The sequence below is a fragment of the Photinus pyralis genome, unplaced genomic scaffold, assembly GCF_008802855.1.
Source record: "Photinus pyralis isolate 1611_PpyrPB1 unplaced genomic scaffold, Ppyr1.3 Ppyr1.4_LG9, whole genome shotgun sequence".
Lineage (NCBI taxonomy): Eukaryota > Metazoa > Arthropoda > Insecta > Coleoptera > Lampyridae > Photinus > Photinus pyralis.
Window position 1 is genome coordinate 5,573,968 of NW_022170878.1, and position 15,752 is coordinate 5,589,719.

Sequence of the window (15,752 nt, forward strand, 5' to 3'; positions counted from 1 at the left end):
TTCAGGGTATCGATTCCCGAAGTTAGTCGATATGCTCCGTGATGTGCATGTGATGTGACCGGCTGCCATGACGTCATGATCGTATACGATAGGGATAAGTTCAAGTTTAGCTGCATTCCCGAATCGTGGACAAACTTTATGCGCTAACCAATCACAGACAAGAATTGAACTGTCATTTGTCAGTTTTGTATTTTGTTTTGTTTTTACATTAAGGATACTGCTATTAATAACCAGAAAATCTTCGAACAATTCCATGTTTTATTTCACAGAAAATATGTGAATTTATAGGTTAGGGCACTGAATAACCTCTATAGCAAAACAGCTGCAAGATTCGTCCTGTAGCTGCAACTGCGCATGACTTTCACGTAACGAGTGGTCTAGACCAGTCGTTGCGTTCGATCAACTTTTCGCTCGATGTGGTAGGTTCGAGAATGCAGTGACATTCACGTTCACATCAAGGTCAGTCGATGTGAACAAAGCACATCTTCGGGAATCGAGCGCCCAGGTTCATTCTAGCATCTCAAAGATAATAAATAATAATAATTAATTTATTATTATATAATTATATATATATATAAGTAATGATGGCTAGACCCGATTCCTCACAGAAAAACACTGCCCATAATAATGGTAAAAACAATTATCAATGAGAATGAAAGAAACTTACCTCTGTAATGCTTGACTAACGTATTAGACGATGCAATTTTTATTGCAATCCTTGCAGCAACTATTGCTGCTATTATTGCAGCAATTATTGCAAAAAGATGCAATGATTAGGTACACTATGCAATTTATTTGGCAATTTTTTTATACCCAATTCTAATCATGTATTGGTGCCAATGAAAGTGGAATTGGCATCACTGGGAAATACTTGAAAGCAACTTCACGTCTGTTGTAGACCAGGAAACGTGTGTTTTGTGACGATTCCTTTGTTGAAGGCCGTGCAATTTATTATTTATATTTGCACGCACTTATTCACACTCAGGTTCGTTAAATTCATTGAGCCTGGTCCAAAAACGTCGTCGTCTTCTTTGTTTCTTTTTTTTAAAGAGCAACAGCAGACGCAATAACTAAAGATGCGGCAGCAATATCCATTTTTGAATTCCTCGTAAATAGGTTATTTCAGTTTTAACTTTAAATAACAAACCTGTATATAGCATAAGGGGGGTAATGTTCTCCAGTGCATACCACTTTATTTTTTTTATAAATTAAATGTTACTAAAATATTTACCAAATTGCAAGAAAAATAGCACAAGTTCTATAACCAGAAAATTGCAGAATGTCTTGCTGCAATATTTGGCGCAAGAAATTGCACGTGCAATTTTAACATACACGGAGCAATTTTTCGTGCAATTTCTTGCGGCAATGAATTGCTGCAAAAATTGCAATAAAAATTGCATCGTCTAATACGGCCTAAAACAATTGATACCACAAAGGGTAGCGACTTCTATGCCAATGCCTACAGAAGTTTTTCAGATCCCAGAGGCAATGGACGACGAGTCCAGGGGTGCTAAAAGAAAAACAGATCTTATGAGAACGCTATCTACAAATTCAAGTATTGAATCTGTAGACGACAAGGCCTTGGCGGAGGCCAAAAACCCAAAAAAGAAAAAGGGATGGCCCAAGGGCAAGCCGAGAAAGCCCTCTAGTAGGCCAGGATCAGAATCGGAAGCTAGTTGTGATATTGATTGTGATAGATCGAAGTAAATAAATAAAATCTAGATATCTGTGATAATTCGATAAGTGATATTTTAAATATTATCTACTGTACATATTTATTTATTTATTTGTGTTTAATTGTTGTCTATTATTGATGCTCGATCCTACCAAATATTAAAAAAAAATTCCAATTAAAAATTATACAGTGGAATTGCCGGGGATTAATACACAATCAAAATGAATTGCGGTTGTTAATACAAGAGCATTCCCCAATGGTTATCGTTTTGCAAGAAACACATCTAAAACCAAGAAGTACCTATACCATGAAGTGTTTCGATATTATAAGGAAAGACTTTAACTCACCTGATAGGGCATGTGGCGGAGTGGCACTGGCAATCCGCACAGGTACGCCGTATAAGAAGGTTGAAGTAGCAACAACATACCAAGCTGTAGCGATAAACCTAGATATAATTGGAGGTTTTGCACTGTGTAATGTATATCTACCAAACACAAGTTACGATGTTAGAGAAATCGAACGTATTATTCAGCAACGCCCAACACCTTTTGTGCTCGTAGGGGATTTTAATTCTCATCATACCGTTTGGGGTTCAGCAACGAATGATGCCCGTGGCAATGAGCTCTTAGAGCTGATAGAAGATAAGGATCTTAGTATCCTAAATGACAACACGCCGACCTTTTTCAACGTCCGATCAGGTACTTTTGACTCGATCGATCTGTCTATATGCTCCCCGACCATGCACACTTACCTTAAATGGGAGGTGGAGAGCGACCTCTTCAATAGCGACCACTACCCTATCGTTATCACGATTGGAGATGAGAACCCTCCCATTAGGGCAATATCGAATTTCAAAATCCGGCAAGCCGATTGGAAGGCTTTTACAAAGAAACTCGTTCCTCCCGAAGAGAGTAATTTAAGCCTCGAAACACTCACCGCTTCAATCCTGAACGCCGCGGATGGCAGCATCCCGAAAACGAGACCATGTAACGTTACCCGTGTAGTTCCGTGGTGGTCGCCTGTAATAAAACAAAAAATCAATATAAAAAAACAGGCCCTAATGCAATTCAAACGACATCCTACGAATGAAAATTTGGTCGAGTTTAAAAGGAGAAGAGCGGAGTGTCGACGGCTGATTCTGGACGCCCAAAGAACATCTTGGCAACGTTACGTGTCCAGTATCTCGCCAGATGTCACATCAAGCGAGGTATGGGGGAAGATCAGAGCAATATCCGGCAGACCTCAGACCAGACATCCAAAATTCCTGCGCGGTCCAGACGACACGATAGTGAGCAATCCACAAGAAATAGCCGAGATCCTTGCCGACTATTTCCACCGAGTCAGTAGCTCGGCAAACTACTCTGAATCATTTCTCGAAACAAAAGAAAATAGAGAATCCAGAGTGATCGACTTCGACACCGATGAGCATCTGGAGTACAACGATCCATTTACTACAGAGGAACTAGAAATCGCCATTCGGAGCACAAAGTCTTGTGCACCGGGTCTTGACGGCGTACATAACGAGATGCTTCGCCATTGTACTGATGACCTGAAAAAGAGTATTTTAAAATATTTTAACGTTTGCTGGCAAAAACATACTTACCCCCGAGAATGGAAGAAAGCCATCATAGTCCCGATACCGAAACCGGGGAAGGACCCCCTACTCCCTGTAGTGTTAGTTAAATATGGGGTTGGTACTGGTGACTGTCAACGAGAACAGTTGATAACTTCGTGAGAGTCTTAAGTGTAATGTCGTTGTCTATTGTCAATGTGTAAGAAATGACTCTTATAATAATAATCATAATTGCTGTATGCATTTATTATTAAAGTCCATTTTAGTAAATTCCTGCAGTTGTTAATGTAACGGATCGATCCCTCATATGACACAACACTCCCGAAGCACTATCGCCCAATCAGCTTAACTTCCTGCCTGGGAAAGTTACTAGAAAAACTAGTGAATGTGCGTCTCCAATCGTTTTTGGAGAGTAGTGGAGTACTGGTACCGTATCAGGCCGGGTTCCGTAGAGGGCGATCGACGATCGACCATCTTGTCGGGCTCGGCGATGAAATCCTGCGGGCACTAGACCAGCGCAAACACCTTGTGGCGGTATTTTTCGACATTAGAGGAGCATATGACATGACGTGGAGACAAGGCATTGTAGAAAAAATGTACAACTACAATCTACGCGGAAATTTACCCAAGTTTGTACAATCGTTCCTCGAGAGACGAACATTTGCCGTCAGGATTGGTGATGTCCATTCTGGAGACCGCGTGCTGGAGAACGGTGTCCCGCAGGGTTCCACGTTGAGCTGCTCACTTTTCGCTATAGCGATAAAAGAGATTGCCCGAGGAGTTACGAGAGATATCGACAAACGCCTTTACGTCGACGATCTCATGATAAGTTGTCCGAACGAGACGGTCGGTGGTGCGACGCGAAAACTTCAGGACGCCATTGAGCGTATATATAGAAACGCGAGCGAAGTTGGATTCGTGCTCTCGGAAGAGAAGACGAAGGCACTGCATTTTGCCGGCTCCGCAGGCCGCACTATGATCCCGTACTGTTCATGAACGGCCGTATCATTGAAGTGTCTCGGGAAATTAAATTTTTAGGCCTGGTTTTTGACAGTGAGCTTAGGTGGACTAGTCACGTTGAAAGCCTATTAACATCATGTCGAAAACTCTTAAATATCATTAGGGTACTCGCCCACCACAGGTGGGGAGCTGATCCCAAGACACTTATCGATATATATAAGGCACCGATACTTTCGAAACTAGACTACGGATGTAACGTCTACTCCACCTGTAACAACACTTTGCTAGGACAACTCGATAAAGTCCAGAACCTCGCACTGAGGTATTCACTCGGAGCCTTTCCGACGAGTCCGATCGACGCCCTTCACGTCGAGGTAAACGTTCTTCCGCTGTCCCTGCGTAGAAAGCAAATCTCCGCGCTGTATTATTTAAATGTGTTGTTAAACGACAACCACCCGAACCACCGAATACTCGTGAATCAATCGGGAACTGCGCGATTGAATAACTGTAGATCTCTGGGCATGCGAGCGAAAGAAGTTCTGGAAGAATTAGATTTAGATGTGGTAGATTTCACGGACTCGACCAAAAAATCGCGGCGGTTGATTGCTGGGGGTCAAGTGAAAAACAAATGGGAGGGAATGTGGACAGAGGCACAAAGGAAACTGAGGAAGATTAAACCAAACCCAGGACCATTACTGCATGTAAAGTTGGGAAGATACGCTCTAACGAAACTATACAGATTGCGGATAGGGCACACCGCCCTTACGCATAGTTTCTTGCTGATGGGAGAGAACGCTCCCGAATGTGAGACATGCGACGTTGCCTTGTCGGCGGAGCATGTACTATGTGATTGCACACAATACGACGCACAACGCGTTACCTTTAATATTAAAAGGAATTGGGAAGACAACCTGAAAGGAAGAAATGAATGTGTAAACACAATAAATTTCATGAGAAACATCGGTATATTGAATAGGCTATAACCGTCAAAATATGCCAATTCGAAAAGTGAAGTAAGGCTAATGGCCACAGAAGCCGATGCCTAAAAAAAAAAAAAAAAAGTAGTAGGAGAGGTGGTAGACATTTTTGGTTAAGCGGGGCTAACACCTTGCCAGGCGCCTTCAAAGTTTGAAAAAAGAATGTATGCCCAGTCGAGTATCTGAATGCGTAGGAAGTAGTTAGTTATTAATGTCATCTGAATTAGTTGTAATTGTATCATGTTGAAATTTTCACGTTTCTTATGCCGAAATAAAGACAATTCTCCTGAAACTCTCGTAAAAAGTGATCAAAGTACACTATATTTATTGCGGCCAGTATACACTTCAAATCAGGAGTCCCTTGGCCCTGCGTCATTGATTTGTCAATCAATTTCAGACAAGTTTTTTTTATCGATTTCGCATACTTAATAGTTGTTGCAGCGTTTTAGTGTATATCTGCATATGTCTGAAATTAATTCACAAATTAATGACATTATTTTTTTCAAATTTTGAAGGCCCCTGGCAAAGTGTTATAACCCCGCCACTTCTCAGCCAGGTCTGCATTTCTGTGTTTGGGTATTATTGGAGAAGTGTTGGACAAGTTTTCAGCGTGCCTCAAATACCTACCCAAAAATGTCTACCAGACTATAGCGTATAGATGGGTTTTGCCCTAAGCGGAGTTCTATCAGCGTTTTCCGGAACTAATGAAATACACATTTCATCTTTTGATATATTTTTTTGTAACTTCCGTTTGATGTTTGGCTTCTTTGCCATCATTGTCCGCCTTCTTGTAATCTTCGGCTTTAATTACCATCCCCCACTTCTTTCCCTTCACTTCGGCTCCATCGTTTATTTCTTGGGACTCGCCGCAGATGGGCGCACGAACAATACAAGCTCTTCTTAGTCGCCCATTACTCTTGCCATCATTGAGTTTATGTTCTTCGAGTTATAGCAAAACGCAGTTCATCTTGTTGCCTTGATCGGTATTTCCCGTATCTAAAACATGCACAATCTAATCTTTTATCTGCTATTCTCGTAATATTTATCACAATGCCACTCGAAAAGGCATAAACAATTTAAAATCAAACCAAAATAATAATCTCAAGGCAAGGCTATTCCTATAGCACTCCTTTTTCTAGTAAACCCAACAATGGCAAGAAATGCCAGAAAATCTGAGACCGAAAAATTGTCACAAAATGAAATTAGATTTTGACATATTAATAGAAGAATTTTTGCCAACGCCGTCACTTTTTAATTCATCGACTGTTTAAAAGGATTGTTCAGTATTAAAAGACCGTGAGAGCTCCCAAAGAGCCTTTTAGAAGCTCGAAAAATGTGTGCGTTTATTAGTCTGTTCAAAACATGTCTAGGAACTAAAGTAGCTCTTTTTTCCGTCAAGACTTTTAGAAACCCTAGTAGAAGTGTGCCACATTTTCCGCCATCTTGGATTTGATTCCCAGAATTAATTTAATTCGCTGGGCCAAATTGATTCGCGGTTGCTTTTTTTCGAAGGTGAATTGAACGTTGTGGGGGGTAAATAAATAAACCGACGAGTTTCCACAAGTGAGCAAATGTCTACTTTTAATTCTAATATCTCCTAGCAGCTAAAAGTAGAACATAAAAAAAAATCTATAGAGCAAGATATAACAATCTCGGGAAATGTGACAAATTGCCTTCAATATTGACAGGCTTTGAACAAACGTAAGGCGTCTCTATCTTTATGTCTTGCACTGAGATCCACAAACATATAGCCAACATTTTATTAACGTAGATTAGGACACCCTCCCTCTCATGAAGCCACACACACACTATACAATTAAATGATTACCTTAAAGAGAAATTTGTTCCATGTAAAAACGGTTTGTGTCCATTAAAAAATGTTGTTTAAATTAATGAGCACATTTAAATTCTTTAGAAACTATGTGTTAAAAGGTGTCGTTTAAAGTACACCTTAACATTTGTCTTGTAATCACAATGAACACATTTAAAATCTTTCGAATGGCTATGCTTTAAAAGGTGTCGTTGAAGACATTGTTTATTATTTGTTCCATAATCACAATGAGCACATTTTAAATCTTTCGAATCGGTATGTTTTAAAACATGTTGTTTAAAGTAGTATTTGTAATTTGTCTCGTAAGGACAATTAGCACATTTAAAATGTTTAGAATGGGTGTGTTTTAAAAGGTGTCGTGTAAAGTAGTGTTTGTAATTTGTTTTATAATCACAATTAGTACATTGGAAATCTTTAGAATCGGTATGTTTTAAAAGGTGTCGTTTTAAGTTGCATTTGTCATTTGTCTGGTAATTACAATTGGCACATTTAAAATCTTTGGAGACTTTATGTCTTAAAAGGTGTCGTTTAAAGTAAACTTTAAGATTTGTCTTGTAATCACAATGGACACATTTAAAATCGTTAGAAACTGTATGTGTCAAAAGATGTCTTTTAAAATAAACTTTAACATTTGTCTTGTAATTGCAATTGACACATTTAAAACCTGTCGAATCGGCATGACTTAAAAGGTGTTGTTTAAAGCTGGTTTTATACTTTGTCTCATAATCACAATGAGTGCATTTAAAATCTTTAAAATCGGTATGCTTTAAAAGGTGTTGTTCAAAGTTAGTTTTATACTTCGTTTTGTAATCGCAATGAGCACATTTGAAATATTTAGAATTGGTATGTTTAACAAGGTGTAGTTTAAGACATTGCTTACTATTTGTTCCATAATCACAATGAGCACAATTAAAATCTTTAGAATCGGTATGATTTAAAATGTGTTGTTTAAAGCTAGTTTTATACTTTGTTTCATAGTCACAATGAGCGCATTTAAAATCTTTAGAATCGTTATGTGTTAAAAAGTGTCGTTTAAGACATTGTTTATTATTTGTTCCATAATCGCAATGAGCACATTTAAACACTTTGGAACCGGTATGATTGAAAAGGTGTTTTTTAAAATAGTATTTATCATTTGTTTTGTAATCACAATTAGCACATTTAAATGATGTAGAATCAGTATGTTTTAAAAGGTGTCGTTTAAAGTAGTATCTGTTGATTGCCTCGTAATCACAATTAGCACATTTCAAACCCGTATGTTTCAAAAGATGTCTTTTAAAGTGGTATTTGTTGCTTGTCTTGTAAGTACAATTGGCACATTTTAGCACATTACGTTTGTGTGTTAAAATGTGCTGTTGAAGCAATTGTTTAACTTGCAGCTTACTTTTTGTTGTTTGTGGATCGAAGTCACATTCAAAATCATTGGAAACATGATTCCATCGACAATCAGTTTGTTGTCCTTCTTCATTATAAAGGGATTTGGAGCACTGTGCAGTATTGGTGATTTCGTTCTTTATTGTAACCAATGCGTCGTTGCTAACTAAAACGTTTTCTTGAAGATTTGAATCGATTTCTTCTTCTTGTTTTGGTTCGATTTTAATGAGTGGTGCAACATCATTTCCGTCCATATCTAGTATCAATAACGTTATCAAGAAATGTGTTCTTGTTTATCAAAAATATCACACAATACCAATTTCTAACCAATCCCGCCCTTAGAGTGTCTTACTCTGAGATCACACCCTATTTTATAACTATTAACCATTAATATTGAATAAAAACACTATTTTTATTCAATGCTTAACATATACTAGCTTTGGCTGTAGCTCAAGTACCGGCAAAGGTTGCATTCGTCATTCGATAACAATCTTAATAGTAATAAGACGTAAATACGAAATTGTTGCATAAATCACGTATTCAAAGCACGACAGCAAAAAACGCTTAAAAGCAAGTTGTAAAACAAAGAAATGCTTGGATTGCAAGCAGATAACAAAACAAGGTAGCTGATGTACATCCGGTGGCTCATCTTTGGTGCAATAAAACCCTTTTATTAAATTAAAAGCAACATGGAAATAGCAACTCATATCCCACATAGATTCTAAACCGAAGAGTTTTCGTTAGCAGAGTCCCGTCTCTGTGGGCTTGTGACTTGCCCCTCGTGCGGGGCCTACAGTACAGTTGAGATTCGAGATCACGAAAGTGCTTGTAATTCGCTACAAGAAACAAATCCAATTAATGCTTAATAAAAAATGACCGATTTCATTAATAAAATGCCATTTTGGGCGCCATTTAATTAGCATAGATAGGTAGGGATTATTCCGGAGATTTTTGAGACCATTCGGTTTTGAGCCGGCGTAGCACATAGTGCTAGTAATCCAGAAATAAGCATTCGGGTTTTGCCTCCTCATAATTTTTGATCTCTTCAAATTCTAAAAATTAGTACGGCCAGAATCCACCCAACCTCATTTTTCCCCTCTCTGTAATCCTAACAACGCGTCGGTTCTTTTTAGCGCATTTTTGCAAAAAATTTTTTTTGTAAAAAGTAGCTTTTAATCTCACTTTGGCTGGCTGGCTGGCTGGCTGGCTGGCTGGCTGGTCGGCTGGCTGGCTGGCTGGCTGGCTGGCAGTAAATGCGCGCCCGTAGAAAAACGCTTGTAAAAAGACAAGGAGTGTACATGTAACTATCGGGGCCGTGTAATTAAGAACGTTAGGGATGGGGCTACAAGATTTGGAGTCGACGACATCTGGACGCCATCCCCGAGCGTATTATACTAACCTGGAGATTTTTCAGTTTTTATCTATCTTCTTCTACAGTTTTTCTCCGATTGTTTTCAAATTGGTGTCGTCGGGAAGATCTTGTCAACGCGCACAACTCCTGCGTGGCGGAATTTTGTGTTTTTTTCCTAGGGGCGAAATAAACCACCTTTTGCGCGGCGCGCTTCGAGGGGTAGTCGACTTTGGGCGCCCAAAAGTTTCTTACAGCGCGAATCGCGGTCTCTCTTTCTCGTGTCACTAATAGAAGGTCGAGCTATGTGAAGTACCCAAAAGTTGAATACGATTTTATGCCGGGATTTTAGCGAAATCTACCAAAATGTGAATTACGAATGAACGGGACGTCGGAACTGTGTATCGACAAAGGGAATGTAGACGAGATCTCTACTGATGGTGGAGTCGAAACTTCAAATCCGAATTGTTGCGGGTGATCAGAAGTGGGTGTCGACAAAGGGAATATGGTAACCCCCAAAGGATTTTACTGATGGTGGAGTCAAAACTTCAAACGCGAATTGCAAGTGCACGGTAAGTGAGAAAATGGTACCGACAAAGTGAACGTGGTAGCTTTCGGCAAGATCTTATTGATGGTGGAGTCAATATTGGCTAATAAAACACTGATCTGCCACACAAAAATGCGCTGAAGTCCCTTCGATCTCACACGAGGACTTTGATCATTTTTTATCTTCTCTGGTTGCGTTAGTTTATTCAGATCATTGTCCACTTTCGGCCTCTTTGACACGATTTGTTTGATTTTCTTCGAGCGACTACGTTTCCACTCGGTTATCTCAGTTTGTTTGCCTTTCTAGAAATTGCACCATTCCTGCTCCTGATCTTCGACCATTCTGGATTCTTCGACCTAACAAACCTCATGTTCACCTCTGGATATAAATAATTATCAAGTGCTTTGCCTTCAGATTGTTGTTTTTCGTTTGTTTTTTAATTTTTTTACACGTGTTCAAGTGTATTTTGTTGTTCTGAGTCGAGATTGATACAAGATATGATTTCACGAGACACGATAGTGTTCTAAATGTGGAAAATATCTACCAAGATAATAAAAAGAACTCCAATGCTGACATGAGCTTGGATAGATAATTATTAAGATGAACATGCTCGTCTCGGCAGAAGCCGAAGGGGTCATAGAAGTTCTAAAGATGCCAGCATGATCGAAGGAGACAAGGAATGCCGCACAAACACTTGAAAATTGAAGTGGCTAATCTGTAATCAACGAAATACGATAAGATTCCGCCTCTCAACTGTACCTATACTATAAAAGCGTGGACAAACGTGAAGTATCTAAATACAGAATTCAAAATGTTTAAGCTACTGATCGTGACTACTCTACTAATGGTATTAATTGGTATGGTAGCAGCCTGCAGCTTCAGAGGCTGTTATTGCAGTACCAATGGAATTTGCGAGCATGGTAAAGTGTATTGGTAAGTTCTTCTTTTCTCTAATCCAGATATTTTTGGTATAAGCTTTCGTCTAGTACCATAAAATGATTACTGTTTTCACTGGAACAAATTGTTGAATAATTTAATTGACACTATTCCTTCTGGCTTTTCAGTCCTTACGATTGTGAAATGGATGCGTTGAAGATAATGTGTTGCGACCCGGAATAGGAAGCGTAGGAACATTGTAGTAAGCACCTCCTTCCATACAACATACGCTTGTGTTAATTATACATTAAATGTAAAAAATTAAATAAATCATAATGGTAAATCAGGTAGTGAAGAAACCACTTTATTCATCTCATGATTTGATACCCGTAAATATTAAAATTAACGCTCAAAGGTGCAAAGAATAAAATATGAGCTTCAGCAACTGCTAAAAAATTTGATATAGGTACTATAGCACCCTACCCTGCAAAGAAAAGGGGGCGCTTTTCCAGTTCAGCTTGGAAAAGTTTTAAAAAATCATATCACCAATTAGAAACCGTTCGACAAACAAGATTTTTTAGACTCAGATTCAGAAATGGAAGAATCCACTGGAGATAAAATTTTAATCTCTCCGGTTTGAAGAACGGGCCATCTGAGTTCAGCCACTGCTCCCTATCCGGGAGAGTGACCTTATAACTCTTGGTCTTAGTAAGATAGCCCGAATCACATCCTTTCTTGCGAGCAGGGGATTGGATCTGAAGGATTGCTCCCAGATCCGCCCTTGCCCAAGGCTGCATCGTCACAATCGTTTAGCCGTAAGGAAGCCTTTCGAGCCTTTGCCTCCATTGCTCTAGTCCCAGAGATGCCTCCATGGCCAAAGTTAGCGTGGAAGAACCATAGACTCGTCCTGAACCTAGAATTTTGCTTCTGAATGCCTTATGAATAGTAAGATTCCACATTTAAACGAGCGTGGGATTTTGGGCTATGACCTTAGCCCTCTTGGAATTCGCTAGATGAAACGAATCGGATTAATTCTTGATCAAAAGATGGCATTAATAAAGAACCATTTTGTGGCGTCAATTAATTTGGAAAGATAGGTGGGGATTAATCCGGAGGAGATTTTTGAGGGCATTCGGTTTTGAACCGGCGTAGCGCTCAGTCGTGCTAGTATAGAAGCCATATTCGCACGAAATTGATATTTTACGCGATCACCGCTGTATCTTTGAAGTAATTACTTCATTATAAAGGTGCAGCTTGACATCAGCGTAGTTGAAACCGAGTGAATCCAGGCACCACTTTCCCGTATCCTGAAAGCGGTCCGCGCAAAAAGCACCACATTCGCAATTATAATGATACAGAGAGGCAGATAAAAGTACACTAGTGTAGTCTCTCCAACTAAAACAAAGGGTTAATGTTTAAGCGTGGGAAAATAAGCGTAGACCTTACGAGAGAACCAGCACTGTCAGGCGTTTGGGGGCGCACTGACATTTGTTGTATAGGCTATAGAGCCACTTCCCTACTATAGAGCATTCGCACCTTAGTATGCAGTACAGTGACTTTATAAGGACAGTGGCGACAACTTATCATAATCCGCCATATTGGAGCTAAAAAATTGATTGTAAGATCAATATCCCTTGTCATGTCAAATTGTGAGCGTAGAATAATAAATGTCAGTTTCATTTAAGTAAAGATTCTTGTTCAAAACGAACGGCGCAGAAATGATCGTTTAAAGCTTTGCAGAACAACCTATGGGAAAACAAATGCCTCCCAAATTCAAAAAGGTATGGGTATATGGAAAACAGTATAATAAGTATGAAATATGGTGCAATATCCAAAATGTACATATAAATAATCATTAAATTGTGTTTGACATTTCAGTGTCTTCTGTCACTTCTTGTCCCCTGTCGCGTGTTGCTCCTTCCGGACTTAAAAGTATTTCTTTAGTCTCTTAAATGGAAGACAAAACACGTTGATCTAGTCCACGGAGTACAAGAGATCAATATTCCATGTGCTCCAGCAAACATGAAACCAATTCAAACGTATTTACGATCACAAATGAATTTGCTGCTAAATTTCGGATAAGCTGCTTCTCTAACCAGTTTTCTATCTAAACTCATTAGGTATTTAGGGCTCCTGAAAAAAATTTTACATCAATTACCAGTCGTAAGGTTAGGCACAGTTTTACATCTAAAAACACTAAGCGAATTACATACCTTATAATATCGTAATAAATCCAAACTATATGCGTCTTTAAAAATCGAGTTTATATAAAACTGGAGACGGAAAACGTAAAATAAAGCAAATACAAGAAGCAAAGTGTAAACTAGTAACATGAAGCCGTGACAATTACAGGTGACACTGTCAAAACAGTATAACAAAATAATTATAGCACGGAGTGCACCGCGTCGTTTTGAAGGCTTTCTATTGGCCAGTTTGGAATTTAGCTCCAATATGGCGACCGGAACCAACGACCAATCAAAAACGAGATACCCTGTTGTCGCCACTGTCTCTATAAAGTCACTGTAGTATGCAGTATGGGGTCTTATGGACTATATCCCTCCTTTACTAATTTGCGTCATTCTTCAATAACGCTATCCTTATTCCTTACCGCAATGATGCCAAACTTACATATGATTGAATTTAAGCTTTAAAACAAAATATAACGTCAAATCTTCTTGTATTGTCATTACGTGTGTGGTTCGTTTTTGTCTTTCGTATTTAACACATTTTATTGTCTCATTGCTTTAAAAATCGTTCTTTTAAGAACGCCTCCATCTCGTACTTTATATACAAGGTAACTTTGAGTGTTCTTGTAGAACCGTTATTTGATTTCATCTTTTTAGAATATCCCATTAAATGGAAGCCGAAGCTGAAGCAGGATCTGCTAACGTGAAACGCCATAAAGGAGAGTGTTTTAGCCGGAAGGAGAAACACCTCATTATCAACGTGCTGAACTATTTCTTGGGAACGATGAACGTTACTGCAGCTGTGAAAGAAGCAAGTAAAGCTTTATGTTGTTCTGAACGGAGCATCTATGCCATTAAAAAGGAAGACGGAAACGAAGGTGTATCAAGCCCGAAAAAACGCAAGCAAAGAAAAGGGAAACAAAGCAATGATCGTCTTCATGTGTATGATGAAAATGTGCAATCAGTTATTCGACGTAAAGTGCATAACTTCTTCATTACAAATATTCCACCAACTATGAACAGCATCTTAGCTTCCGTAAATGACGATAACGATCTACCCAACTTTAAACGCACCACATTATTCAATCTCTTGAAAGATATGGGTTTTGAATTTAAGAAGGTTGGCCGCAAGAGTATCCTTATTGAACGGGATGATATTATACGATGGAGACATAAATACCTACGTCGCATCAGGAAGTTGAGAGAAGAAGGTGCTTAATCTTTTTATTATATTTAATTGCAAATTACATAATATTTATATTTTAGGTAAAAATATTGTGTATACGGATGAGTCATGGGTTAACATTGGTCATTCGGTGAGCAGGGCGTGGCATGACACCACCGTTGAAAGCAATCGTCAGGCATTCATCAAAGGACTCAGTACAGGTTTAAAATCACCCACTGGTCTAGGGCCTCGCTTTGCGTTAGTACATGCTGGTGGTGATAATGGTTTTATTCCGGGCGCGGAACTGACTTTTCTCTGCAAAAAGAACACTGCTGATGCACACAACGAAATGGATGCAGACACTTATGAAAAGTGGTTTTTGAACAGCTTCTACCAAATGTGCCACCGAATTCAGTCATTGTTATTGACAATGCCTCGTACCACAGTAGAAAGTTGGAGAAGATACCAACAATGTCGTGGAGAAAAGAACACATTATAGATTGGCTTCGTGAGAAAAATGTACCGATTGAAGAAAATCCATTAAAACGAGACCTACTGGCTTCTGTTGCGCATGTTCGGCATCACTACGACAAAAATAAGCTTGATGTTATTGCACAAGAAAAAGGTTACGAGATTCTCCGTTTACCTCCATACCATTGTGAATTAAATCCCATTGAAATGGTGTGGGCTCAAGTTAAACATCATATCAAAATGAATAACAAAACATTTAAAATAAAGGACATGGAAGAATTAATAAAAATGGGTTATTCACAAGTTACGGTTCAAAATTGGCAACATTATGTCAATCACGTGAAAACTATCGAAGATGGCATGTGGGCAGCAGATTATCTTCAAGATGATGTTGAAGAATTTATAATTCAAGTGTCGCAGTCATCTTCCGATGAATTTCAATTCGATTCCAGTGACTAATATGTATACTGTACATTTGTAAATTTTTGGGGACTTAATAAATACAAGCTGTTCTCGGCCACATTTGACAAACAATTACAACTTGTTATTAATTTACCTTTTTGACTTCTGAGGTTAGGTTAAAAAGTAATAAATAGTGTCTAAACTACCGTTTTACGGTGCAGTAATCGATCCTATAATAAGTTTGGCAAGCATGTACTGTTTCTCCATAAGCCCCATACTGCATACTAAGGTGCGAATGGTCTATAGTATTGTATTACGCATGCTCATGATATAAAATGACAGCAACACATGTATCTGTACAACTAAA

General features: G+C 38.8%; 1 protein-coding gene and 2 long non-coding RNA genes across 3 annotated transcripts; 1 reads left to right on the forward strand and 2 right to left on the reverse strand.

Moving 5' to 3' along the window:
- Positions 1-5,168: 5,168 nt before the first annotated feature.
- On the reverse strand, positions 5,169-7,137 carry LOC116181401. Its single transcript, XR_004147247.1, has 3 exons — positions 7,014-7,137; positions 5,813-6,181; positions 5,169-5,250 (listed from the first exon to the last, which is right to left on the reverse strand). It is a non-coding gene; the product is annotated as an uncharacterized LOC116181401 (long non-coding RNA).
- A 217-nt stretch (positions 7,138-7,354) lies between these two features.
- Positions 7,355-8,838, reverse strand: LOC116180733 (gastrula zinc finger protein XlCGF46.1-like; the record flags this gene model as incomplete). The annotated part of the gene is made up of 2 exons (XM_031500851.1): positions 8,707-8,838; positions 7,355-8,646 (listed from the first exon to the last, which is right to left on the reverse strand). A coding segment is annotated over exon 2 (1,290 nt), but the record flags the coding sequence as incomplete, so codon positions are not given.
- Positions 8,839-10,744: 1,906 nt separating this feature from the next.
- Positions 10,745-11,507, forward strand: LOC116181400. Its single transcript, XR_004147246.1, has 2 exons — positions 10,745-11,218; positions 11,350-11,507. It is a non-coding gene; the product is annotated as an uncharacterized LOC116181400 (long non-coding RNA).
- Positions 11,508-15,752: the final 4,245 nt, after the last annotated feature.